The following is a 25,553-nucleotide window of genomic DNA, read 5'->3' as shown; positions in this document are numbered from 1 at the left end:
GACTTTTGCTGTTGCCTTTGAGAGACCAGTTCAGATATGCGTGGCTTCACCTTAGCAAGTGCCACTCTCATGTCATTTTAAATGATAAATGATCAAATAAAATTATTTATTTATTTTCACAGCAATGTCTGTTCCTTTTCTTCGTTTTTCACTCAGACATACAATACTAGTACACAGCTCATGCAAAACAATATTTTTTGTTATTGTCATTGTAACTGGGCCAAAACACTTATATTTGAAAATAATCTCATGGAAATGACAGCTGTCATTTGATTATAATAATAAAACATTTAATTTTTTATTTAGTCAGGTTTGGGACAGGTGTGCTCACATGTGCTCCACTGAATACTCAAGGAGTTTTTGCATTTGCTCACGCATATGAAAAATTAGAGGGAACATTGTTTGAGGGTATCCATAATACGCCAATAGGGAGAAGTTTTTATTTACACAATGAGTCGGGTGTGTCTGGACCTCCGTGGCGGAGGCTCCGCCGAACCCCTGGAGCCGACTCACCGAACCCCTAGGGTTCGATCGAACCCAGGTTAAGAACCACTGCACTAGACATTGAATAACCCACATAGTCACCTTTGCACTCTTTCAATCTAAAATAGCTGCCTGAGGCTGAGCCAATCAGTGGCCACAATGCTGTGCAGCGCGCTCTTATTGGTTTTGTGTCATCTTGTAGTGTGGTGTTATTTGTTGTTCACGGAGCAATTTTTATTGCTTAACATGCTTAATTTGGGTAAAAAATGTTGCAAGATATGCTTTTGAAAAAATAAAAAATTCAGGACAATGTGGCAAGGGACGGTTTTATTCAGATTTCTGTCTAGAATTCCTTTAAATTCCTTAGACAATCTTTGATTGTTGACTCCTCTGTTTTTTTTGTTTGCTTGCAGGCGTCCAGAGGCTGACACTAACCCCTGACCAAGGCACCGCCCTCAACATAAGCAACCAGGTCAAAGGGTCGCAATGCAAAGTGTGCTTAGGGGCGAGGTGCAGGTTCGACACATCTCTGTTGTTAAAAGAAAACACCCCTTCTGTGGTGGAATTTGATTGCCCCCGACCTGAAGATGTATTTAAAGTGGAGATAATTAGAAATATAGGTAACATTGAACCGAGAGTATTTTTTTCTTCCAAAGCACTTGCTGACGAAAGATGTTTCCCCAGAATGTACAGCAACGTCGTGCAGCAGCGACACCATCCAGACGGAATCAGACCCCTATACGCAGCTGGAGTTCCATCGCACATTTACTTGGAACCTGAAAGCCTCAGCACCAAAAGCGATCCAAGTGGACTTCACTAAAGGGGGTCTGAGACAAATAAGTCCATCTGCGAACTGTCCAGACAGACACACCTACACCCTAAAGGCCTTCCAGGTGTCAGGGACTGTTGTCATTGGGAAATACTGCAGAGGAGGCCCAATCAGTGCTGCTCAGATATTGAATGAGGGCAGCTTCTCTCTGGATGTTCCACCAAGTCTGAAGGTGCAAAGGGACCAGTTTGGTGTGTCTGTTGGGGAGGAAATTAAATGTAAGTTAGCATCGTTGTAGTATTTTCTATATCTTGTCTTTGCTGTGTCTAAATTGTATGTTTTCACTTGTAGCCCTTGCCAAAATCACAGTGTCTTTGCCACGCCGGAGCTCTTCCATCGAGTTGCTCTCTCCAAACTTCCCGGAGAGCTTCCCCGATGACGACGTGATGGAGTGGCACTTTCATATCGAGGCGAAATATAAGGCGACTATTGAGTTCCTAAACATCACACAGCCGCGTTGTCTAAAGAAGGAAACAGCGGCAGAGTATCACAGTAAAGGCAGGCGGGCGCTGGTGCTAGGTCTAACGGACACCATGCCGGTCCTAAATCAGGGGGACTTCTCTTTGACTCTGAGAAACTGTGAAATGGACAGAAGACGAGCTGGTTCTCCAGGACTGTCCCTGAAACTCAATGTGTCCTCTTTCAAGGCGAGTTCACCAGGTATGTAAACTGGTTTACGACAACTGTTTTTAGACTTTTGCATTAATGTAACTTAGACTTCCTTTTTATTGTCATTCAAATTTGAACTTTACAGTACAGATATAAATAAATAGATTACTGTACAGATAAATATATTGCACTTTTGCATATGCATCCACGTTTATGGATGTATGTTATATTGTCTTTATATTCCAGCCAGTTAATCCATTTTTGGGGGGAATTGAGGGGATTATTATGATGCGTTCAAGAGTTTTACGGTCTGAGGGAAGAAGCTGTTACAGAACCTTCTGTAACAACAATAAAATAAACAAGATTGGTTTTATCAATCAATCAATCAATCAATCAATCAAAGTTTACTTATGTAGCCCTAAATCACGAGTCTCTCAAAGGGCTGCAGTTTTAATTGTACACTTTCAGCTTAAATTTAAGATGTTTCACACAATAGCACTTATCATTGAGGAATTACAACCATTCTATGTAGAGTAGGGGTCGTAATAAATATCGAATCGAAAAATTTAAAAAAATCGCGATTTGGATGTGAATCGATTTTTTTAAGCACCCTTACTAACTATAATAATTCGCAAAAAAGACGGCACAATGAACACACTAAGCATCACAAAGAGCAACTCTCATAAGCAAGCAAAAATGTCTCGGTCATATCCTGGGGAACTCAGCAGTGTCACAATACCCAATTTTTGCTTTGGATTTTACATTTACAATGACATAAGGCCTACCATAGCTCAGAGTCACTTTAGCTGCTGGGAGAAGTATTTAACAAATTTAGTCATGTAGTTCAAATGTGATTGGTAAATAAATACTTTGTGCAGCCCAGCCTCTCCCCAACTAAATACCTCCTGCAGCCACCAGTTAAATTGAGTTTGAAACCCCTGATCTCAATTCCTGGTAGCAATTGTAAGGGTTGTCTTGTCTTTAGGCCTTGTGAAGCCGCTGACGCCCATGCCAGAGGCCATTATGTATGGGCACAGAGCTCCATGATTAAGCCGGCCACCTCGCCAGCATTAACAAATCATTACTCGGCTGCTGCAGATGGTCACCTTTTTCACGTCAATTCACTTGTTTTACTACGTGGAGTTCTCTGCGTGCCTCACCACCATTGTTAAACGGCAACAGGTGTAGACGCAAGCACAACGCGTTTCACTTTTTGTCTCCCTAGAATCACGCTAGCAGGACAGGGTAGCTGTCACGCTAAATCAGTCCTTTTCAAATAGTGGGGCAGGCCCCCCGTGGAGGCGAGGTGCGATGCCAGTGTGACCTCGGGGAACAAGAATTTTTTGTGTTCACTGTAACCACGATGAGAGACGAGGAAAGACCGGTGTGTTGTTTCCTTTATACAGAAAAGTAATTGCGCTTTTAGGGACTCTTAACGTGAGTACAATCGTTACACTGAATAACGCTATATTTTGTCATTTAGGATACATGTTTCACACTACAATCGATCAAATGTATGATGAGCTCAAGCGGGAGTGTCCAGTGGAGGGCGGGGTTTTTTTATGGCCCTGAAAAAAAAAATTGCTGAATAGAGCTAAAGGCATTATGTAATAAAACAAATACATTTTAATACCATTAATGAACAAAAACACAAATGTTGGTCTTTAAATATATAAATACTTTTTATTTAGCTCTTTTATTAGACTATTTGAAGCAGCACTAAGTAACTTTTTAAAGTAGGACTAAGTAACTTTTTAACCTTCGTGTTGGCCCTGCGATGAGGGGGCGACTTGTCCAGGGTGTACCCCGCCTTCCGCCCGAATGCAGCTGAGAGGCTCCAGCACCCTCCCGCGACCCCAAAAGGGACAAGCGGTAGAAAATGGATGGATGGATGGAAGATATTTTCATAACTTTTAGGATGATACATCGGTTTACAACTAGTTGAATGACACCTCTGTCATTGCCTGAGAGGGTCTGTATCGCTTTCACTGGCACTTTTGAGGAGGGTGGCAGAAACGTTCCATTTGTAGTGGCAAGTCAGACTTTCCGAGTTCCTAGTCTAAATTTCAACTGAAACGCCCCCCGAGGTCGAATATTCTACTCGGTAGAGATGTCCGATAATGGATTTTTTTGCCGATATTCCGATATTGTCCAACTCTTAATTACCGATTCCGATATTAACCGATACCGATATATACAGTCGTGGAATTAACACATTATTATGCCTAATTTTGTTGTGATGCCCCGCTGGATGCACCAAACAATGTAACAAGGTTTTCCAAAATAAATCAACTCAAGTTATGGAAAAAAATGCCAACATGGCACTGCCATATTTATTATTGAAGTCACAAAGTGCATTATTTGTTTTAACATGCCTCTCAAAACAGCATCTTGGAATTTGGGACATGCTCTCCCTAAAATAATCCTAATACCCACTACAACTATGGGAAATACTATACTTTGACTTTCACAAAGTGCATTATTTTTTATTTTGCCTCAAAACAACAGCTACAAAAACAATGAAGGCACACAGCTTTAGTCCAGAGTATACTCAAAGTCAAAAAAAGTCAAAGTCAGCTTTATTGTCAAACAACTGTTTGTACAGGACATACAGGTGGACGAAATTACGTTCCTCTCACAACCACGGTGTCTATAAATATAAAGTGTAAAAGAAGAATAAAGAAGACAACAATTTAAACAGTCGCATGAGGGGGGGGAAAAATATACAGGGGAAGAAGATATTACCAGAATATCTATAATATCTATCTATTGTATATACAGTATTGCAACGTAAGTATTCAAGTATTTAGATGGGAGTGCAAAGTGCAATGTAAACAGTGTAAACAGTTAAAACAGTTAGCAGCATTTTGAGTCCGGAGTAAAGTGGCTAAGTGATAGATGGTGTGTGTGTGTGTGTGTGTGTGTGTGTGTGTGTGTGTGTGTGGGTGAGTGGGGGGGGGGGGGGGGGTGTAGTGTCTCAGTTCACAGTTCAGATCAGATTGCAGGGCAGAGTGAGAAGGGGGGGGGGGGCCGGGAGAGAGTTCAGCTTCCTGACAGCCTGATGGATGAAGCTGTCTCTCAGCCTACAGCTTCGAGCTCTGAGGCTTCTCAGTCGTCTGCCGGATGGCAGCAGTCTGAAGAAGCCGTGTGAGGGGTGTGTGATGTCGCCTGCCACGCGGAGTGCTTTGCGTGACAGGCGTGTGTTGTAAATGTCCTGGAGGGAGGGGAGGGGGGCACCGACGATCTTCTCAGCTGCCCTAACTGTGCGCTGCAGCGTCCTGCGGCAGGACGCCGTGCAGCCTCCGTACCACACAGTTATGCAGCTGGTCAGGATGCTCTCAATGACGCCCCGGTAGAAGGAGTGCATGATGGAGGCTGAGGCTTTTGCTCTTCGCAGTTTGCGGAGGAAGTAGAGGCGCTGTTGAGCCCTCTTGGCCAGTGATGCAGTGTTGGTTTTCCAGGAGAGGTCATCTGTGATGTGCACACCCAGGTATTTGGTGCTGCTCACTCTCTCCACCACCGCACCGTTGATGGTCAGAGGAGGGTGCTGGGTGTGCGCTCTCCTGAAGTCCACAACAATCTCCCTTGTTTTCTCTACATTGAGAGAGAGATTGTTGTCACCGCACCATGTGGCCAGTTGGCTCACCTCGTCTCTGTAGCCGGTCTCATCGTTATTGTGGATGAGACCTACCACAGTTGTGTCGTCCGCAAACTTGACGAAGAGGTTGGTGCTGTGCTTCGGCGTGCAGTCGTGGGTCAGCAGGGTGAAGAGAAGGGGGCTCAGCACACATCCTTGAGGGGCCCCTGTGTTCATGATGATGGTGCTGGATGTGTACCTGCCGACCCGGACTGCCTGTGGTCTCCCAGTCAGGAAGTCCAGCAGCCAGTTGCACAGCGACGTGTTCAGCCCCAGCCGGTCCAGTTTGTGAATCAGCTGCTGTGGGATGATGGTGTTAAATGCTGAACTGAAGTCTATGAACAGCATCCTGGCGTAGGAGTCTTTAGTGTCCAGGTGGGTGAGAGCTGAGTGGAGGGCTGTGGAGATTGCATCATCGGTCGATCTGTTGGCCCGATATGCAAACTGGTAGGGGTCCAGGGTGGGGGGGAGGATGGACTTGATGTGCTGCAAGACTAGCCGTTCGAAGCACTTCGTGATGATGGGCGTCAGTGCAACGGGACGGTAATCGTTGTAGCTGGATGGGGAAGCCTTCTTGGGAACCGGGATGATGGTGGTGGCTTTGAGGCACGTGGGAACAGCAGCTTGGCTCAGGGAGGTGTTGAAGATGTCCGTGAAGACATCTGTGAGCTCCGCTGCACAGTCTCTCAGCACACGACCAGGTATGTTGTCCGGGCCTCCAGCTTTGCGTGCGTTGACTCTGGAGAGGGAACGCCTCACGCTGGCCGAAGACAGGGACAGCACCTGGTCATCCGGAGGGGGTGGAGTCTTCCGTGCAGGCGTGCTGTTTTTTGCCTCAAAGCGTCCAAAGAACTCGTTCAGGCTGTTCAGCAGAGCGGTGTCACTGTCACAGGTCTGTGGTCGGGGTTTATAGTCCGTGATGGTCTGGATCCCCCGCCACAGGCTCCTGGTGTCTCTGCTGTCACTGAAGCGGTGGGCTATCCTGCTGCCGTACTGCCTCTTAGCATCTCTGATGCCACGGTTCAGGTTGGCCCTGGCTGTTCTCAGGCCAGCCTCATCTCCTGCTCTGAAGGCAGCGTTCCGGGCTCTCAGCAACCTATGGACTTCCCCCGTCAGCCATGGTTTCTGATTTTCCCGTACCGTGATGGTCCTGGTCTCTGTGACATCATCGATGCATTTAGTGATGTATGCAGTGACAGTCTCTGTATATTCCTGTATGTCGATGTGGTGGTTGTAGGTGGCTGCCTGCTTGAAAATGTCCCAGTCTGTGGTGTCAAAACAGTCCTGCAGAGCAGAGGAGGCATCCACTGGCCACACCCTCACTTGCTTCTGAACTGGTCTGGTGACTTTAGCCCTCGGCCTGTATGCTGGCATTAGCATGACAGTGAGGTGGTCAGAAGCACCCAGGTGGGGGAGGGGTGACGCCTTGTAAGCTCCTCTCTGAGTGGTGAAGACCATGTCCAGTGTGTTATTACCTCTTGTAGGAAAGTCAATGTGTTGATGTAGCTGTGGACACACTGACTTGAGGTTAGCCTGGTTGAAATCACCAGCCACGATGAGGAAGCCGTCTGGATGGGCTGTCTGGTGTTCGGTGATGGCACAGTTCAGTTCAGATAGTGCCCTGTCTCTGTCCTTGTTGTTAGAGCAGGGGGGAATATAAACAGCAGCTAGTAGAATGGCTGTAAACTCCCTCGGTAGGTGGAAAGGCCGACACTTTAAAAACATGAACTCCACCAGGGCTGAGCAGTGCTTCTGTGTAACAACAGTGTCCTTACACCATGCATCACTGATGTAAACACAGACCCCGCCACCGCGGGTCTTACCTCCTGCAGTGAGGGCCCTGTCTGCCCGATAGCATGTTAGCTGGTCGAGCTGGATGGCGGAGTCCGGGATGCCGTCGTGGAGCCACGTTTCAGTGAACACAAAAGCACAACACTCTCTCACCGTCTTCTGTGTGGATCGGATGAGCTGTATGTGGTCCCGTTTGTTGTCCAGGGAGCGTACGTTGGCTAGGAGGATGGATGGAATAGCCGGCTTGTTTGGGCTAGCCGCTAGCCTGGCTCGGATACCTCCGCGCTTGCCGCGCTTCCGCCTTCTCGCACACCGCTTGCGGCGCCTCCTCTGCGGGCACGGAGCAGCTGTGGGGGTCGGTGTTGTGGTGGGCCGCCGGAGTAATCCGAGGCTTCGTAGCACCTCGACGTCCGCCGGGTTTAAGTCCTTAACTCCGGTGCTGCCTATGGCAAGCAGTCCCTCACGGCTGTATGTTTGCCGTGGGGCAGATAAACGCGACGAACACTTACACACACGAGACGAAAAAACACACGTAAAACAAGAAAACACCGCATTATCAGGAGAGAGAGTGGTCGCTGCGTGTACACGCGCCGCCATCTTTCATTTTCTCGAGTAATAAAGTAAACAATAACATAGTTCTCCTGTAGTGCAAGACTGCCTGGCATACTGTATAACAGGAAATTATAAACTGGGCTCAATCTGCCCAGCTCTAACGTATTTGTATGAGTAACAAAAATGTGCTGCAAGCTAGTGGTGAGTGCTTGAAGTGGCCTACCAGTCAGCCAGAGCTTCTGAAATGCTGCGTTGAGACAGGGCACCTCCGTTCACTGCAAGCTGCAAATTGTGCGCCATGCAGGGCAGAGTAGCCACACCAAACTCCACCGTAGCTTTTGCCATACTGCGTGTGTTGTCCCTGACCACAACGTGGGCTTTCGCCTTGGGGTGGTTTTTGTTATATTTTTGTTTTTTTCTCGGCGTAGTCTTTAAGCGACAACTGTGTGGTACTACTTTTTTTCGGTGTTTGCTTTTCATCCATCTTCCGCTTGTATTCATGTGTATCTCTTTATGATTCTTGAAGAGGTGGGAGATCTAATTGCTCGTACTAAAGGAAGACGTCTTGGTTCCTCCTTGCATATTCAAATTTTTGCAGTCTTTGCAAATTGCCAGTTTTTTATCCGTCAGAGACACTTTAAAATAATCCCAAACCATGTCGTTAGTCAGTCACCAAGCGAGCTCGCTTGTTAGCCACGGCTACAGCACCGGCAACAACACACTCTTGTTGTTCTTATGCTGCGCTCGCGGCGGTTTGATGAGGTCATCAAGCGTCGCCAGTAAACCTCACATGCTGCAGTCATGCTGCAACTCCTGTGTTGTATGTGGGAGAGGGGAGAGGGGCTGCTGACTAGGAGACGCAACTGCTTTGTGCTTCTCCCTACGTCCGTGTACCACTCCGTACAGCGGCGTTTTAAAAAGTCATACATTTTACTTTGCTCTATTGTTGTTGTTGTTATTGTTGTGTTTGCTGTTGTTGTTTTTGTCTCTCTGTCTAATCCCCCTCTTGTCCCCACAATTTCCCCCTCTGTCTTCCTTTTTTTCTCTTTCTATCACATCCTGCTCCGGCCCGGCTGCACCAAATGATAATATAAATACATTTAATAAAGTCAAATACAAATAAGGCAACAAGAGAAGTATCCTACACTTCTGTTTTGTAAAGTAAATCTGAACAGCCGATATGAGCATCTACATCAACTATATGATTTGCTTGAGAAGCTGGACAGGACAAAAAATAAATAAATACTTTTTGAAACCGATACCGATAATTTCCGATATTACATTTTATTTTTATTTATTTTTTTATTTTTTATTTTTAAAGCATTTATCGGCCGATATTATCGGCAGTCTGATATTATAGGACATTTCTACTACTCGTAAAGTCTGAGCATTGTCACCACCCCTGAGTTAGTTTCAAAGATAGCTAGCTGCTCTGGATGTAAACAATGATATCCTCTTCTATAATAATCGTCATTAGCACTTCAAATTAGATTTTGTCGCAGTAAGTCAGCCATAAACAATATATAGAGGGGTTAGAATGTTTTTACATATCCCACAATGCATTGCCAGTATACATATTGAATGGCCAAAGTTACTTTCCAAAAGTGACTTGACTAAGGCCGACGTTCATTTAACCAGTAACACGTGTGCTATTGTCAACTGTCACAATCGAGGTGGAAGGAATAAAAGTAGCTTTTATCGAAGTCCTAAGATTATTTCTGGACATTGAGAAACGACTAAGAAGAAGATCATGCATTGCTGCAAACAAACCGAAATGTGACATGCTGACGACTTTGTGTTTGTTCGAATCATTTCAGGTAATTAAGAACATTTTGTAAGTAAACATTTATCTAAAATAAATAACAGCCCCACTTTGCATTAACTTGATGTGCTGATCGAAGAACTGTTAGTAGTAGTTGTTTTGATAAAAAAATAGTACTCACTTCTCTTATCCGGACTGACTCCACATAAAACAGAAGAGAAGCGAAATGAGAACATCCATCCATCCATCCATCTTCTTCCGCTTATCCGAGGTCGGGTCGCGGGGGCAGCAGCCTAAGCAGGGAAGCCCAGACTTTCCTCTCCCCAGCCACTTCGTCCAGCTCCTCCCGGGGGATCCCGAGGCGTTCCCAGGCCAGCCGGGAGACATAGTCTTCCCAACGTGTCCTGGGTCTTCCCCGTGGCCTCCTACCGGTTGGACGTGCCCTAAACACCTCCCGAGGGAGGCGTTCGGGTGGCATCCTGACCAGATGCCCGAACCACCTCATCTGGCTCCTCTCGATGTGGAGGAGCAGCGGCTTTACTTTGAGCTCCCCCCGGATGGCAGAGCTTCTCACCCTATCTCTAAGGGAGAAATGAGAACATTATTCTCCCAATCCTGCCTTACAGTCACAGTGTGCTGAGATGACATTAGATTGGTTATCCGTGATTATCCAGGGTGTCAAACTTGGGTCATATAATTTCTGAGAGTCCATTACTCTAGCTTGGCTTGACAACACGATGTCCATTGGGTTTATACAGATAAACACAAACGTCACAAAACCATCCACAAACAAAGTGGTCATAGCTTTCTAGACTCGTATAGTTTTGAAAGTCTTTCAAAGTGTGAAATGGGCTGGGTTAAAAAATTAAGTACTTCACAAAGTCCGGGTATTAGATATAGGGAAAGATGTTGTGGTCTCTGCTGGGGGTGGGGTAAATAATCGATTTTTAGATTAATCGCAATTCAAATATGGAAGATTATAAAATTGATTAGTAAGCGTCAATCGATAATCAATTTATATATTGTAAATAATGTAATGCAGATAGTTCTTAAATTTGGCTGATTGCAGCGAGCCACCTCAATGAGAGATCCGACCAGGTCTTTTACTATAGGGCACTTATGTTCTAGTTTTGCACATACTTCCATGAATTTAATAAAAATGATGGAAATTTATTTACCTGTTTCTTATTACGAATGCACTGTTTTTAAATGTTGCAAGTGATAAACGCTTATTTAGTGAAACGAAAATAATTGTATAACTGCATCAATATACATAAATTACTGATGCATCAATAATCAATTTTTTATCTAATTGTATCAAATGATATTTTAAGTTTACTCAAAGATTCCTTATAATTTCAACAGATTTAAATAATAACTCCTCTTCTGTTTGGATAGAAAATTGTTATGTTACAAAATACTAACGAGAGACACATTTATGTAGGCATCACTGAGGTTACTCAACATGTTTTGTTATGCCTAAAATAATATCTATTTTATTAGTTTTAATAATGCAAAAATAACTTTAAAATCTCTATTGAATGACTGAAACAATGAATTTAAAAAATGGCCTGTAAGAAAAAGGATAGCTTTCTTTTTTTACTGGACAAATAACTCCAAAAAAATGACATAATATTAACTATACAAACAAATTCAGCTTTGACAAAAATAACAAACTTTCCAATGCACTTTTCAACCCACACATGAAAATAGGACATTTCATAATGTACAAAATATAGAATGTGGGATTTACAATATTAACTATGAACAATAAAACATTGAATATTGTAACAAACGCGGCGAAACATAAACACAAAGGGTTAAAAAAAACTTCCACATATCCAATATAATATCACTGGTTCTGCAGAACTTTGCTATAGAAATCTGTCTCTGTCTGACACTCGCTGCTCAGAAACAAGCCCCGCCCACTCTGCCCTACTTTGTTCGTGCCTGGTCTGCATGAAGCGTAGCTTTGTATGTCACTCAAAAGTGCAGATTCTAACCATTGGAATAATTTATATATTTTGAAAATATCCAGGGACTGCATTGAAATGTTAATTATATTGTATTATGCTAATCTAGCCCAGTTAACTGCCATTTGTATGCTGTTTTGCAAGACCAGTGTCACATGACTTCAAACTTGACACCTAATTGGCTGGTTCTAACACAGAATCGATTGCTTCAGTCTTAATTTACCGGACGTGAGTCTTGCTTTTTGAAGCAACAATGTTTTTTTACACTGAATTTTTCAGCACTGAATTTTCATACACTGATTTTTTTTACACTGAATTTTAAAACACCACATTTTTTTCAATTAAATTGTCAGCAAAATTTCATAAAATTCTAACGCAAAAAAATTTGTTACATAAATTCAGTGTAAAAAAAGCTTGCGTAATAAATACACAAATTAACCTTAATAGATCCGTATTAGTTCCACTTGTTCACTGCCTCCTATATTTAAGCACATATACCTCAAACTACGAGATCAGAGTTCTTGTTGCTGCATTTGGTTTGTTGGTACATTACTACAGCGGTCGCATCCACTGCGACTGTTCTTTATCTTTTTATAACCCTCTTGCAAAGTTTCTTCAGCTTTTTCGCTAATTTGTTGGGGCGTGTATCTTACATTTCGTACCATAAGCGTGTCAGCTATTTTTCCACAAACTCTATTGTTTTCAGTCACCGCATCAAAGTCCCGCTGAATATATTCCTCTATAAATACATTGAAAATTCTCAATTCAATCATCCGAGATTCGCATATTAAACCCAATAATATGAATTAGCGTACCACTCTAATCTGGTTTAAAAAAGAGGCAGTTAAGATGCTTCCCCTTCAGCCTAAGTCAGCATTTTTTTGGTTGTCTTCTAATGAAGAAGAAATATGTATCAACGGTAGGAATGTAACAATATGAAAATTTCTTATCACGGTTATCATTATTATCGCGGTATTGTTAAATGTGCTTTCAAGTACTTATACACACACTGAAATATTTTGACAATTTTCTTTTTAAATAGACACTGTTTTGCATGCTTTTTGTTTCTCATGCTTCACTGATAGTGTTTTAGTCTTAGTATTATATCTGTTTTATTGGCTAAGCTTTTATTGTTTTAAATATTGGTTTGTACTGTCGCACTTAAAGATTTATTTAAATGAAAAGTGAGAAACAAATAAAACCTATTATTATTATTTATAATTTTTTGCTGGCATAGTGGTATCCGGCTCTGTTCAGCGGACCTTGAACGTACCGTAAAAACAGCTTCTTGTCGTATTTCTCTGAGTATAGAATGATCACTCTTTTCTAAGAGAGCACAGCCTGTATGTTCAATGTACACAATTTAATATCTTCAGGCATGTGAAATGTTCGCAAAAACCAAAGTTTTTAAACTTTCATTTTTGTGTCAAAAATTACTTCCGCGTTTTTTAATAAAATATCAATAAAAATACGATCTAAACAAAATTTGTTGAACGCTCGCCTCGGTCGCAGGTACCGTATTTTTTGACTATAAGTCGCAGTTTTTTTCATAGTTTGGCCAGGGGTGCGACTTATACTCAGGAGCGACTTATGTGTAAAATTATTATGTCAAAAGGATAGCCCAAGAGGTTAGTAGGTAGAATAAATCTAAAGGTAAAATATAGTGTAAAAATTCACCCAACTGCAGGAAATGTAGTTTTGATTTTCAAAATGTTCTTTCGGGGTTTGCATGGCGGCACTTTGTGCTAATAAAAATGTTCCTCTTTTTTCTCAATGTTCCTATTTTTTCCTCATAGTGCTCATGTCCCTGTATCTTAGTTCTTCGGACAGTAATGTGTTTATATAATTTTAGATTAGAGTATGTTGTTTCGTAATGGGGAAAGTTGTTAATGTCTCTTGTTTTCATGTTAGAATTTAGGCTAGCGAGCTGGCACCAGTCAGTCCGAGTTTATCAAAGTGCAGTTATCAATCACTGTTTTTTGATCATTTAAATTTAAAACGGTAATATTAACCATCGGAAGTTTTACCGCAGTTATCATTAATACCGTTTATACTAGTTACCTCCCTAATATACAGTTTTTGGAGCACTTATGATGGCCAAATGATTTCTCAATCTTTATTTCCCAAAAACAACTTGGACGTTTTACTTTTGGAAGTTTGATCAAGATGCTGCATGTTGCAGCAAGTAACATATTTTTTTCATTTATCTACCTGTTGCAACACCAGTGCAAAAATGTATTGCTTAATGTAGACTGCAGCTGCGTGCTTGGCAGACCGTCTTCCAAAATGTCACAGAAGTTCCACTACATGTTATTTTATGTTTTTCGCATTTACACAAATAGTGTGGTGATTATAGAAGGACATGGAGAGTGGAGTTTACAGTAATGATCCCCTCAAGCGTTCAGGGTCAGGGAGCTCCAATGTTGCCTCATTGCTTAGTCAGAGATGACAGCTGACACAGCTGGGAATGAAGAGAGGAACCTGGTTTGCATTCAGCTTGTTTGAATATTTTTGCATTCTTATTTGCAGTGTTGTGTTCTGTCGACCTGAGGAAGTTGAAGGTCCTTTCTCTTCACTTGGAAAGGTTGAGGTCGGCATCTGAATGTGAGATGAAGATGAACTCTATGACGATGGAGAATATCACAGTCCCATCTGGAAGCGTTACTCAGCTGTCTTTCCAGGACTGTCTTCCCCAAGACGTGCTCGTCACCGCCAGTGGAGTCATCGGTAAATCCCTAGTTGAGTCATACACTTCTGGCTACTCACATCACAGATTAAATATAGTCAATGTATTTCTTACAGTAATGCAAAAACACACGTTTTAAAAAAAAATCTCTGCCCACATAAAATCAAATTGATTAGCTGTCATGCAAAGGCAGCCAGAGCTGACTTGGGCGTAAATTATAATCTGTTCATCAATATAGTGATGTAGTGGCGTGTACGTTATCTTTAAAATCAGGGCTTACTTATACAGCGCCCAGGAAACATGATTGATGTATGATTTTTTTTTTCAATTGCCTGTGCAAATCTTAAAGGGTAACTGCACTTTGTTTGGAATTTTGCCTATTATTCACAATCCTTCACAATGTCTTATATAGGGATTGTGAATGATAGGCAAAAAGTGCAGTTCCCCTTTAAGTTTTGAGTTTTTGAAATCTCACCCGTGTTTAAGTTTTCCAAGAGCTCAGTTTTTAACGAGAATTGCTCACAGTTGCGTGTGGACGTTGTGCCGAAACGCATGGAAAAATATATGTTTTTGAAATACCGGTATCCCTATTTGTGTAGACATGGCTTTAAGACATAAATATACTAATAGATATGTGCCTTTACATTTGTGAAATTGTCAAGTAATTAAAGCAAAATATGGTGCAATACTTTGCTGCAACCAGCAACGGTGCTGTTGAGCATTATCAACCAGTTTGATGTCTAATAGACCAACATTGGAAAATCATCCTTGTGTACTTATGTCATATTATTGTTGTCTTCACAGCTGTCATGGAAATTGAAATCCAGAACTCTCAGAGAGATTCTCTCATACTCATTACTCAGCTAACTGTTTTTTAGCTAAGGACATTTAGTCAAAAGATCTCCCTAAAAGTAAATAACTTTGATTTTCTTTGTTAAGAAACACATGCATTCATCATCCAGGAACAACATTTCAAGAATAGCTCTTTAAAGCAGTAATTATTTGATTAATTATGAGAAATGAAAAGTGATACTGCCTCAAATCTAGATTGAAATGAAATGTTATGATTCAGGAAATGTATTTAGAGTCGGAGTGTCCCGATACAACTTGTTCACTTCCGATATAATACTGATATTGGACCTTGAGTACTGGCCGATACCAATATTGATTCGATCCGATTTCTACAGGAATCACACTTACTTTTATTTTCTGTAGTATATGTTAGAAAAGGCTTGATCAAGTTAAATTAGTCAAACAGAGCATAATAATGTTTGGTATGAAAAACACAAACCAATGTATTATTAACCGTGCAGTCCTCATGCTGTCCTCAAGTTGGAGTTGTATAAATATTTTTCTTTTTTTTTTTGGCAAACCTAGTGGCCACAATAATTCATTAAGTTGTCATGAATCATTAAGTTAGTTTTAAAAATAGTTTTTTTATGATGACCTAAATTATTTCTTCTTATAAAAGCACATAACATTGAAATTGCACTTTTACCACAGGAGCATCGCTATTTACTGTATTACCCCCAAAAAATATTTAAAAAGATAAAATCCAGATAAACATGAACCAGGTAATACATAACTAATGCAATAAATAAACTTTCACGTCCTAAAGAACCAAACTAAACAAAAGGACTAATAAAGTATAACGAGGGACATTGTTATAAAGGGTTGTTTGATTTTTGGACAAACAAGTCATTAGCATTAAAATAAACTGTAGATGCTAACATGTCCTTACATTTTTTTTAATAAAACAATCATTTTGCAAGTCCAACATTTAATCTGGTGTTGGCTCCCAAAATAGACTTTTACCTTGTTTCTGCTTGTTTGCTGCTCTTAAATATGAAGCATGCTTTCTGGTAATGTGCCGCATCATCGATGTAGTGCTACTGTGAAATGTCAGCTCCATTTGACAGTGCAAACATTTCACCATCTTTTTCACGTTTAAATGATAGCAAAACGTTTGACAGCTTCTTTCCTCTTCTCTCTCATCCACTCTGTTGTTGTTTTTTGAGTTATCGCTCTTTATCTGCATTCTGCTTACCTTTTGTAAATGACTTAACTAAAGTTGTGTGTGCTCATAAGCGGACATTTAGATGTTAACTGGCTGTCCAGCTTTGCACAAGTAAACACTCTGCTGCAGGACTGCTTGTATCAGACATTTTAGGTGCAAGCCGATATAATCCGTTTTTTGCTGACATTGGACTGATATTTGATGTCAATATCAGATCGGAACATCCCTAATCTAAAGCCAAGCAAATTCCATAGAGAGCAATTAAAAATGTGAGCCATGACGTATGTCATTTAGTCTACGGATGTTAGTAGTACAGTTGCCGAGTTCATAATTTGCCCAGTCTTCCTATAAAAGCCTTCATTCACTATATTCATATTTTTTACGCAGGTTGTACCCAATTTCAGGACTGCCCGAAGCGTCAAGTTCCTCTTTCAGTGCCTTCGCTGCCAAAATGCCTCCCAGCCCCTCTCAGCGCTGTGACCTGGGCCCTCCGCCCTCCTCTGCATGGCACTGTCGAGCTAGAGTCTTTAATCGGACCCCTGCAGCAGCACCTCCCTGAGCAGCCATGCAACGACAGCCTCATCACACTGATCGAAGATGACAAAACTACTGTAGCCCTTTTATGTCCTCACGGGGCCATTCGGAAGGTCCAAATCCACACCAACATATCTGTCACTGTGACCAGAAGGGAGGGCCAAGCACTGACACCTACTGTGAAGCCTATGTTGAGAGCCAGTTTGACAGACGAGATAGCAGGTAACAAAATGATGATTGAGTCCTACGCATGCCATCCGATATAGGAAATGAACCATTTAATAAAATTAAAAACTAGTCATCCTAACAGACACATTAGAGGGAACACTAGGGTGTGAAACTTACTTGGTAGTTTTATAGGTGTTGCTGGAAATTCTGTCAAGCTTTTCTGGTTGTTATTATTATGTTAGTCATTACAGGGATGGGCACACAATTCAAGTGATTAAGAATTGTGATTGTTGATGAATCACATCAATTGAGGCAAAATGTACATCATACTATCAGTAGTTGCATATCCAAACAGAAATTGTAATTTTCTCTCTTAAAATTAATATGAATAATTATACAGAAGAAATGACCGATGTATATAAAAGATCCTTCATTTTCTTAATCAATTTACGGTAGTCGAATAACCAACCCTAGTTATAAGTCGGGATGGGTACCGAATTCGCTACTTTTACAGACAGACATCGACCAAATTCCAGGTATTTATTCATGAAAATCAAAAGGTGCCATATATCAATACTTTTGTTGCACGTTACGTCACGTCCAGTTGTAGACTCGACATCGGCTTAAACACTTGGCGGGGAAGCATTCACTCAAGCAGCACTCCGAGTGGACTCAGCCAAACTCCCTCTAGATAATGTTGCAATTTTCCATGCCGACATAGCAAGTATGCCTGATAGAAAACACTCAAACATACAGTAAAAAGCGTTAGATTACCTTGGATTTGCCATGATATTGATTAGAATTAGCAATTTTTAATAGCTATTTCAACACCTCCAAATTTGGTCATGAAAACTACAAAAAAGGTGCACTTTGCAGTGTGTGATAAGTAAAATACTTACAATATTAACACTTTTTAGGACGCAACAAAAGACTAGATTGATCTTAATGGCAATGACTAATCCTTGACTAGGCAACACACCGTAGCCGATACACTACTGCTGTTTAATGTCATGGAATTGCAACCACATGCAAAGTCTACTCCAGGGCGGGGTACACTCAGTGGCCTAGTGGTTAGAGCAGGGGTGGGCAATTAATTTTTACCGGGGGCCGCATGAGCAACCCGAGCACTGCTGGAGGGCCACATCGACAATATTTCAATTAAATTTTGCTCAATATTATTTTTGATATATACCGTAAGATAAATAATAATAATAATAATAATTAATAATAATAGTAATACTTCAACATAGTGTGTGTAACAGCATTCCATGACTAATATAAATAAATTAACATTAATAATAAATGACAGTAAAATAAGCACACGTATGACTGAGGAGTCATAGTGTAACTTTGTGTGGTGTTTGAGTTGTCCGACTTTTTGTGTGGCCCTAAAAGCAGCAGTGGTTTAGTGCTATGCGTGTTGGTGACAGATGACAAGTTGGTTTTGGCCTGGTTTGTACGGCAGAAAATGACTCGTTTTTCGAGATAGAATTGTTTTACTCATGTTTTTGGTGTGGTTATGTCCGAATATAAACAGTTTTGCTCAATAAAGTGATCGATATAATTCCTGTCCTCGAAGCATCTCGATAGACGTTACAATAATTGAACGGTGTTCAATTGAACGGTGTTGACGAACACCGTTAGGGCCGCTTGTTGTCACTGTCACTCAAAGTTGCATTGCAAAATTACATACAATAAATATGTTTATTTTGTTTAGAATTCAGATGGGATTTGATTTGGTGCGCGGCATATATTTGCTGCGCGCAGCAGACCCTTGAGCAGTGCGCAATTGCGCAGGCACGCACCTTAGAGGGAACGTTGCTTTGCAGTCCATGTCTTGTTGGAAACACGCCATTCTTCATCAACTTTTCTCTTTTTAGCGTCTCGGGTGTAAACCGTGCATCACTTGTCGCTGCATGTGCACCTTCACTCGCAGGTTACACACGGACACACGCCCATAAATAATACTTTTCAAAATAAAAGCAGCACAGTTGTAATGCGCGCACGACATAGATGTTTTTTCAACTTTATTTTGTAATTAATGATTGCAGCTGTTCACATTCACTCACAATCACGCACACGCATACGTCCACACGGAAGTAATACAAATAACGATTTTCAAAACAAAAGCAGCACCGTTGTATTGCACACTCGACATAGATACTTTTTAAAATTTATTTTGTAATTTATAATTGGCCTCACGCGGGCCGGACAGGGACGCACAAAGGGCATTCTGTGGCCCGCGGGCCGCAGAATGCCCAGGTCTGGGTTAGAGTGTCCGCCCTGACATCGGTAGGTTGTGAGTTCAAACCCCGGCCGAGTCATACCAAAGACTCTAAAAATGGGAGCCATTACCTCCCTGCTTGGCACTCAGCATCAAGGGTTAATGGCAATGACTAATCCTTGACTAGGCAACACACCGTAGCCGATACACTACTGCTGTTTAATGTCATGAAATTGCAACCACATGCAAAGTCTACTCCAGGGCGGGGTACACTCAGTGGCCTAGTGGTTAGAGTGTCCGCCCTGACATCGGTAGGTTGTGAGTTCAAACCCCGGCCGAGTCATACCAAAGACGCTAAAAATGGGAGCCATTACCTCCCTGCTTGGCACTCAGCATCAAGGGTTGGAATTGGGGGTTGAATCACCAAAAATGATTCCCGGACGCAGCTACCGCTGCTGCCCACTGCTGCCCACTGCTCCCCTCACCTCCCAGGGGGGGATCAAGGGTGATGGGTCAAATGCAGAGAATAATTTCGCCACACCTCGTGTGTGTGTGACAATCATTGGTACTTTAACTTAACTCTAGACAAGTCACAGACAACATTCACACTAAAATCCCCAGGTGCATGTCTTTGGAGTTGGGAGGAAGCCGTAGTACCCGGAGGGAACCCAAGCAGACACGGGGAGAACATGCAAACTCCACATAGAAAGATCCCGAGCCCAGGATCGAATCCAGGACCTTCGTACTGGTCATGAGGCACACGCACTAACCCCTGTTCCACCGTGCTGCCCGCAAAGTCTACTATATATGAGACGTGGCCCTGCGATGAGGTGGGGACTTGTCCAGGGTGTACCCCGCCTTCCGCCCGAGTGTAGCGGGGATAAGCTCCCACACCCCCCCTGGCCCCGAAGGGGCAAGCAGTAAAAAATGAATGAATGGATGGTTTGAGACTGAGAAGTGTTAGAAAACCAGATATAATAACCGGACAACACAGTTGTCATTATCGGCTCACTGTTTATTAAAAAAAAAAGTTTTTATTATTAAACAAATTAACGTATATTAACACAAACACGTGCAAAATTACAGAAAATTTGTACCATATGATTCCCAAGTAGCAGGAATTGGTATACATTGTGAAAGGTACTTAGCCCTAGTTTTAAGCCATTATGCGTTCAGCTACATGCTGTTTATGTTAGCATTGCTATCTAAAATATATTTGTATGTAATTGTTATTCAATTGTCTTAGCAGACGAACCTTCCTATGTTGCATTTCCTGTTCTATGGCTATCATCATGCTATTCCGTTTTGTCATCACTGGTATCAATTTGTGGATGTGTCAGGAAAAAGTGACCTGTGAACCTTTTTATAATTGATAGTGTTTTCTCTATCAACACAGAAAGATACATATTCACCGTATTACCCAAAAAAGACGAGCCCATTCTTTTGGCGACGCCTGGTTGGCCAGCTGGGATGGAGTCCTACGCCACCGTCTCCTGGATCGTCACGCTTCCCCCTAAGACGGAGGTGCACTTGATGTTTGTCAACCTTAGCCAGCCCAAATGCGCCAACCGCCACACCAACATCCGAGTGCAGAGGATGGACAGTCTAGAGGAGGACTACAGTCGCAGGGAGGATGAGGAGGCCGAGGAGGTCAGCGTTTCTGAAAACTTCTACCTAAACATGTCCAACTGCATGCCTGAGAGAGGAGACTTCAAGGTCATCACAAAGCTGACCCTCAGGAAAAGCACAAGTATGTTTGTTTGTTTACACATTGTTTCTACTTTTTACAAAGTTGTAGCAAAACGCTTGAGTGTGTTCAATGGTTTTCTCTCATTCAGACATGATGTTGGTTACCATCGCTAGTGTGGTCGCGGCTCTGGTGCTGCTTTTCATCATCGTGTTGGTGGTGGTCTGTTTTGTTATCAAGTAAGTATGCAAAGTTTATTACTTGAAGCTTGTCATCTGACCATGTTTTAGTCTGCTATGTAAATGTAGCAAAAAAGCATCAAGTTGAAGTATAGAGACCGCAAATGTTAAGTTAAATAATGATTTGGAGCGATATATGGACGATGTCACCAGCCTCCTTCAGACAGCAGCATGTACATCTCGACTGCTGAAAAGGGTGGATGAGTTGACATCATGGGCCAGAATGAAGATCAAACCCTCCAAATCCCGTAGCCTGTCACTCAGAAGGGGAGTCAGAAACGACAACACCATCTTTGTCGTCGGGGGAGAGAAAATCCCCCTCCTGTCTGAGCAACCCATCAAAAGCCTGGGGAGGCAGTACACTGCAGAGCTGTCCGATAAACAGATGGGGAGGACTGTCATGAAACAACTCACGGACGGCCTGGCAAGGATCGACCAGAGCCAACTCCCTGGAAAGTACAAGGTCTGGTGCTACCAGTTCATACTCTACAGGAGGGTGATGTGGCCTCTGAAAATGAGCGAGATCCCCTCATCTGCCGTGAGTAAGATGGATGGAAAAGCCAACTCATTCATCAGAAAGTGGCTGGGACTACCACGGTGCCTTTCAGAAACGGGCCTCTTTGGGAAGAACGCACTGCAGCTGCCACTGCAGTCTATCAGTCTGGGCTATATGCAGGAGAAGTCCAGGCTGGTCCTCGAACTAAGAGAGTCCACTGACCAGTCAGTAAGGAACGCCAATGCCAAGGTTCCCACTGGCCGAAAGTGGAAAGCCCAAACTGAGGTTGACCGAGCTGTCAGTAGGCTGCATCACCAAGAGCTCATGGGCAGAGTCCAGGCAGGAAGAGCAGGGCTAGGATGGGGAGAAGCGCCTCGGTTCTGGTCTAAGGCCAACCGCAAGGAGAAGAAGGAGATGGTGGTGGCGGAGGTGACGAGGATGGAGGAAGAGCGCTATAAGATCAAGGCCGTGTCGCAGGGCCGACAAGGAAGGTGGACAACCTGGGAGGGAGTGGTCAACCGGAACATCAGCTGGTCCGACCTGTGGAAGATTCCACAGGCAAGGATCAGCTTCCTTATTCGTTCAACCTACGACACGCTTCCCTGTCCTCGTAACCTTCACCAATGGTTCGGGAACGAGGAATGCTGCTCACTCTGCAATGCTCCCAACGCAAGCCTCCAGCACATCTTGTCGGGCTGCAAGACCGCACTCTCTCAGGGGCGCTATAGATGGCGCCACGACCAGGTCCTGAGGAAACTAGCGGAGGTGCTGGAGGGGTGTCGACAGGGCAGCAAAGAATCACCACCAGCAGAGAACCATACCAGCTTTGTCACGGAAGGGGGGGGTCAAAGATACATCAGGCCAAGAGAGACAGCAGCAAGGCCCTTTTCCCCAGACCAGGAGTGGGACATGAGGGTTGACCTCAATAGGCAGCTCCGGTTCCCCACGGAGATCACCACTACATCTCTCCGCCCGGATATTGTAGTGTGGTCCAGCAAGGCAAGAGTGGTGCACCTTATTGAGCTGACCGTACCATCGGAGGAGGGGATCGAGGCCGCCTTTGAGCGCAAGAAGGCCAAGTACTCGGAGCTGGCTGCTGAGTGCCGGGAGGCTGGCTGGAAGACAACCATCTACCCAGTAGAAGTTGGCTGCCGAGGCTACGTGGGGCTGTCAACCACACGCCTTTTGAGGGACGTAGGAGTGACTGGAAGAAAGCTGAGAAAGGCCATAAAAGATCTGGCAGAGGAGGCCGAGAAAGGCAGCTTTTGGCTCTGGCTGAGGAGGAAGGACAGGAGCTGGGGAAAGAACAACTAACCCCGATAACAGCCGCAGGGGGTAACAGCTATCAGCTGCAGGGGGTGACAGGGAGACGTCCCTGTCACTGCTCCGCCACCAGGAGACGTTCCAGGATTAAAGGAGTGAAACGTTGGTGAATGGTGGTTCCTGGCTGATGACCCTGCAGCTGACCCGTGGGCACTGGAGGAGGTGCGACAGGCAGCAATGCCAAGCAGGAAATACTACCTACCTGTTCATTAACTGAAGTTCTGGAAACCCCAGTGACTACTGTGAACAGGGCAGTTGGAGTCCAGGGAAGACTGGAGGACAGCCAGGAAAGACTGGATGGCAGCAGGGAAAGACCGCACCGGGAGTGGACGGCTAGTTACCCAACCCACTGGTCTCTCGCAAGAGGGACACCCACCTTAACTACGAAGAAATCAAGGAAAAAACAACCCGCAGGCCCTCCGAGAGGCGGGATGAAAGATGGGCCTAACATGACGGACCACACGGTAACGACGATGGCAACGGAAACGGATAACGAGAACATCAGAACTCCAGTTAATGAGGAGAAGATCCTCCGAAAGTGTGCTTGCGGATGGGAAAAGGTGACCACGTACAGGGGACTGCGAATCCACCAGGGGAAAGCAAAGTGTGGTCAGAGAGGCCAACAGCAACCTTGCACCGCGGCAGCGGGTGAGACAAGAGGGACCAGAAGCCAGGTAGAAAACCACAGTGCTAACGGACCCAATGTTGCTGAAAGCACAGATGGCACAGAGGAAGAAAGCCCCTCGGTGGAGGCTGAGCCCCCGCGTGAGCACCAAGACCCAATCTCTACCATCTCACACAGAACAGAGCCACAAGCAGAGACCAAGAAACCAGCAAGAAGGAACAAGCTCAAATGGCCAAAGGCAAATGAAGCAGAGGCATGGCGTACTTTGGATACAGACCTGACCAAGATCCTGGAGGAAAGGTTGCATGGAGGTGCCGAAGCTAAGCTTAACCTGTTTGGGGACATTATATACCAGACCTGCAAAGACAGGTTTGGTGAAATTATCTCCAAGCAGAGGACTGCCCCAAGGGAAATGGGGAGGAGGGAAAAGGAGATCGCCGAGCTTGTGCGAAGACGCCGACAACTCCGCAAGAACTGGAGGAAGGCAACCCAGCCAGAGAGAGAAGGTCTGAAAGTCCTGTGGGAGGAGGTCAGGCAAAGGCTATCCAGGCTCCGCAGAGCTGAACGCATCCGCAAGCGTAGCAAACGGAAGCAGAAAGAGCGAGCCAGCTTCTTCAAGGATCCCTTCAAGCACGCCAGACAACTGCTGGAGGAGAAAAAGTCCGGGAAGCTCGAAACCACCAGGGAGCAAATGGAACAGCACGTCAAAAGGCAGTACAGTGATCCGCTAAGAAACGTCCCATTAGGAACACCAGGGTACGTGCCCCGGCCTGCGCCACCGACAGCTGAATTTAACATCATGCCCCCCAAGCTCAGCGAAGTTAGGCAAACCGTGAAGAAGGCAAGGTCCTCATCAGCACCAGGCCCCAATGGAGTTCCCTACAAGCTCTATAAGAACTGCCCCAAGGTACTTGAACTGCTCTGGTATCTAATGAGAACTGCCTGGAAAAAGCAACTCATTCCAGCGGAGTGGCAAAGGGCTGTAGCGGTATTCATCCCGAAGGAAGAAAACTCCAAAAATATCGGCCAATTCAGAAACATCGCCCTGCTGAACGTAGAAGGAAAAATCTTCTTCTCAGTGCTGGCCAGAAGGATGACCACCTACCTGCTAGAGAATTGCTACATCGACACCAACTGCCAGAAAGCAGGAGTTCCAGGTTTCCCAGGATGCGTAGAGCACTCTACGATGATCTGGGACCAGATCCAGAAGGCCAAGCGGGAGAAGACCGACCTGCATGTCATCTGGCTCGATCTCGCCAACGCGTACGGATCGGTCCCACACCAGCTGATCAACTACGCCTTGGAGTTCTTCCACATGCCACCCTGCATCAAGAACCTGGTAGCGCTTTACTTCAGCGATCTGCAGATGTGCTTTGCCCTCCAGGACTTCACCACCGGGTGGCAGCATCTAGAAGTGGGAATTGCAATGGGGTGTGCCATTTCTCCAATCTTGTTCGTGGCAGCCTTTGAGATAATCCTCATCGGAGCAAGGCAAATGGTTGGAGGAATCAAAACACCATCTGGTCAGAGGTTACCCCCATTGAGGAGCTATATGGACGATGTCACCAGCCTCCTTCAGACAGCAGCATGTACATCTCGACTGCTGAAAAGGGTGGATGAGTTGACATCATGGGCCAGAATGAAGATTAAACCCTCCAAATCCCGTAGCCTGTCACTCAGAAGGGGAGTCAGAAACGACAACACCATCTTTGTCGTCGGGGGAGAGAAAATCCCCCTCCTGTCTGAGCAACCCATCAAAAGCCTGGGGAGGCAGTACACTGCAGAGCTGTCCGATAAACAGATGGGGAGGACTGTCATGAAACAACTCACGGACGGCCTGGCAAGGATCGACCAGAGCCAACTCCCTGGAAAGTACAAGGTCTGGTGCTACCAGTTCATACTCTACAGGAGGGTGATG

General features: G+C 44.1%; 1 protein-coding gene across 1 annotated transcript in view; it reads left to right on the top strand.

Moving 5' to 3' along the window:
• LOC133660033 (CUB domain-containing protein 1-like) overlaps positions 1–25,553 on the top strand; it is a 34,067-nt gene that overhangs the window by 3,239 nt on the left and 5,275 nt on the right. Inside the window, 7 exon segments of the mRNA XM_062063065.1 lie at positions 897–1,103; positions 1,168–1,530; positions 1,604–1,972; positions 14,166–14,363; positions 16,727–17,095; positions 20,662–21,015; positions 21,104–21,191. Coding sequence (XP_061919049.1) covers positions 897–1,103; positions 1,168–1,530; positions 1,604–1,972; positions 14,166–14,363; positions 16,727–17,095; positions 20,662–21,015; positions 21,104–21,191 — 1,948 coding nt within the window.

The sequence above is a fragment of the Entelurus aequoreus genome, linkage group LG11, assembly GCF_033978785.1.
Source record: "Entelurus aequoreus isolate RoL-2023_Sb linkage group LG11, RoL_Eaeq_v1.1, whole genome shotgun sequence".
Lineage (NCBI taxonomy): Eukaryota > Metazoa > Chordata > Actinopteri > Syngnathiformes > Syngnathidae > Entelurus > Entelurus aequoreus.
Note: the sequence above shows the minus strand (reverse complement) of the source record. Positions and strands in the feature narration are given on the sequence as shown.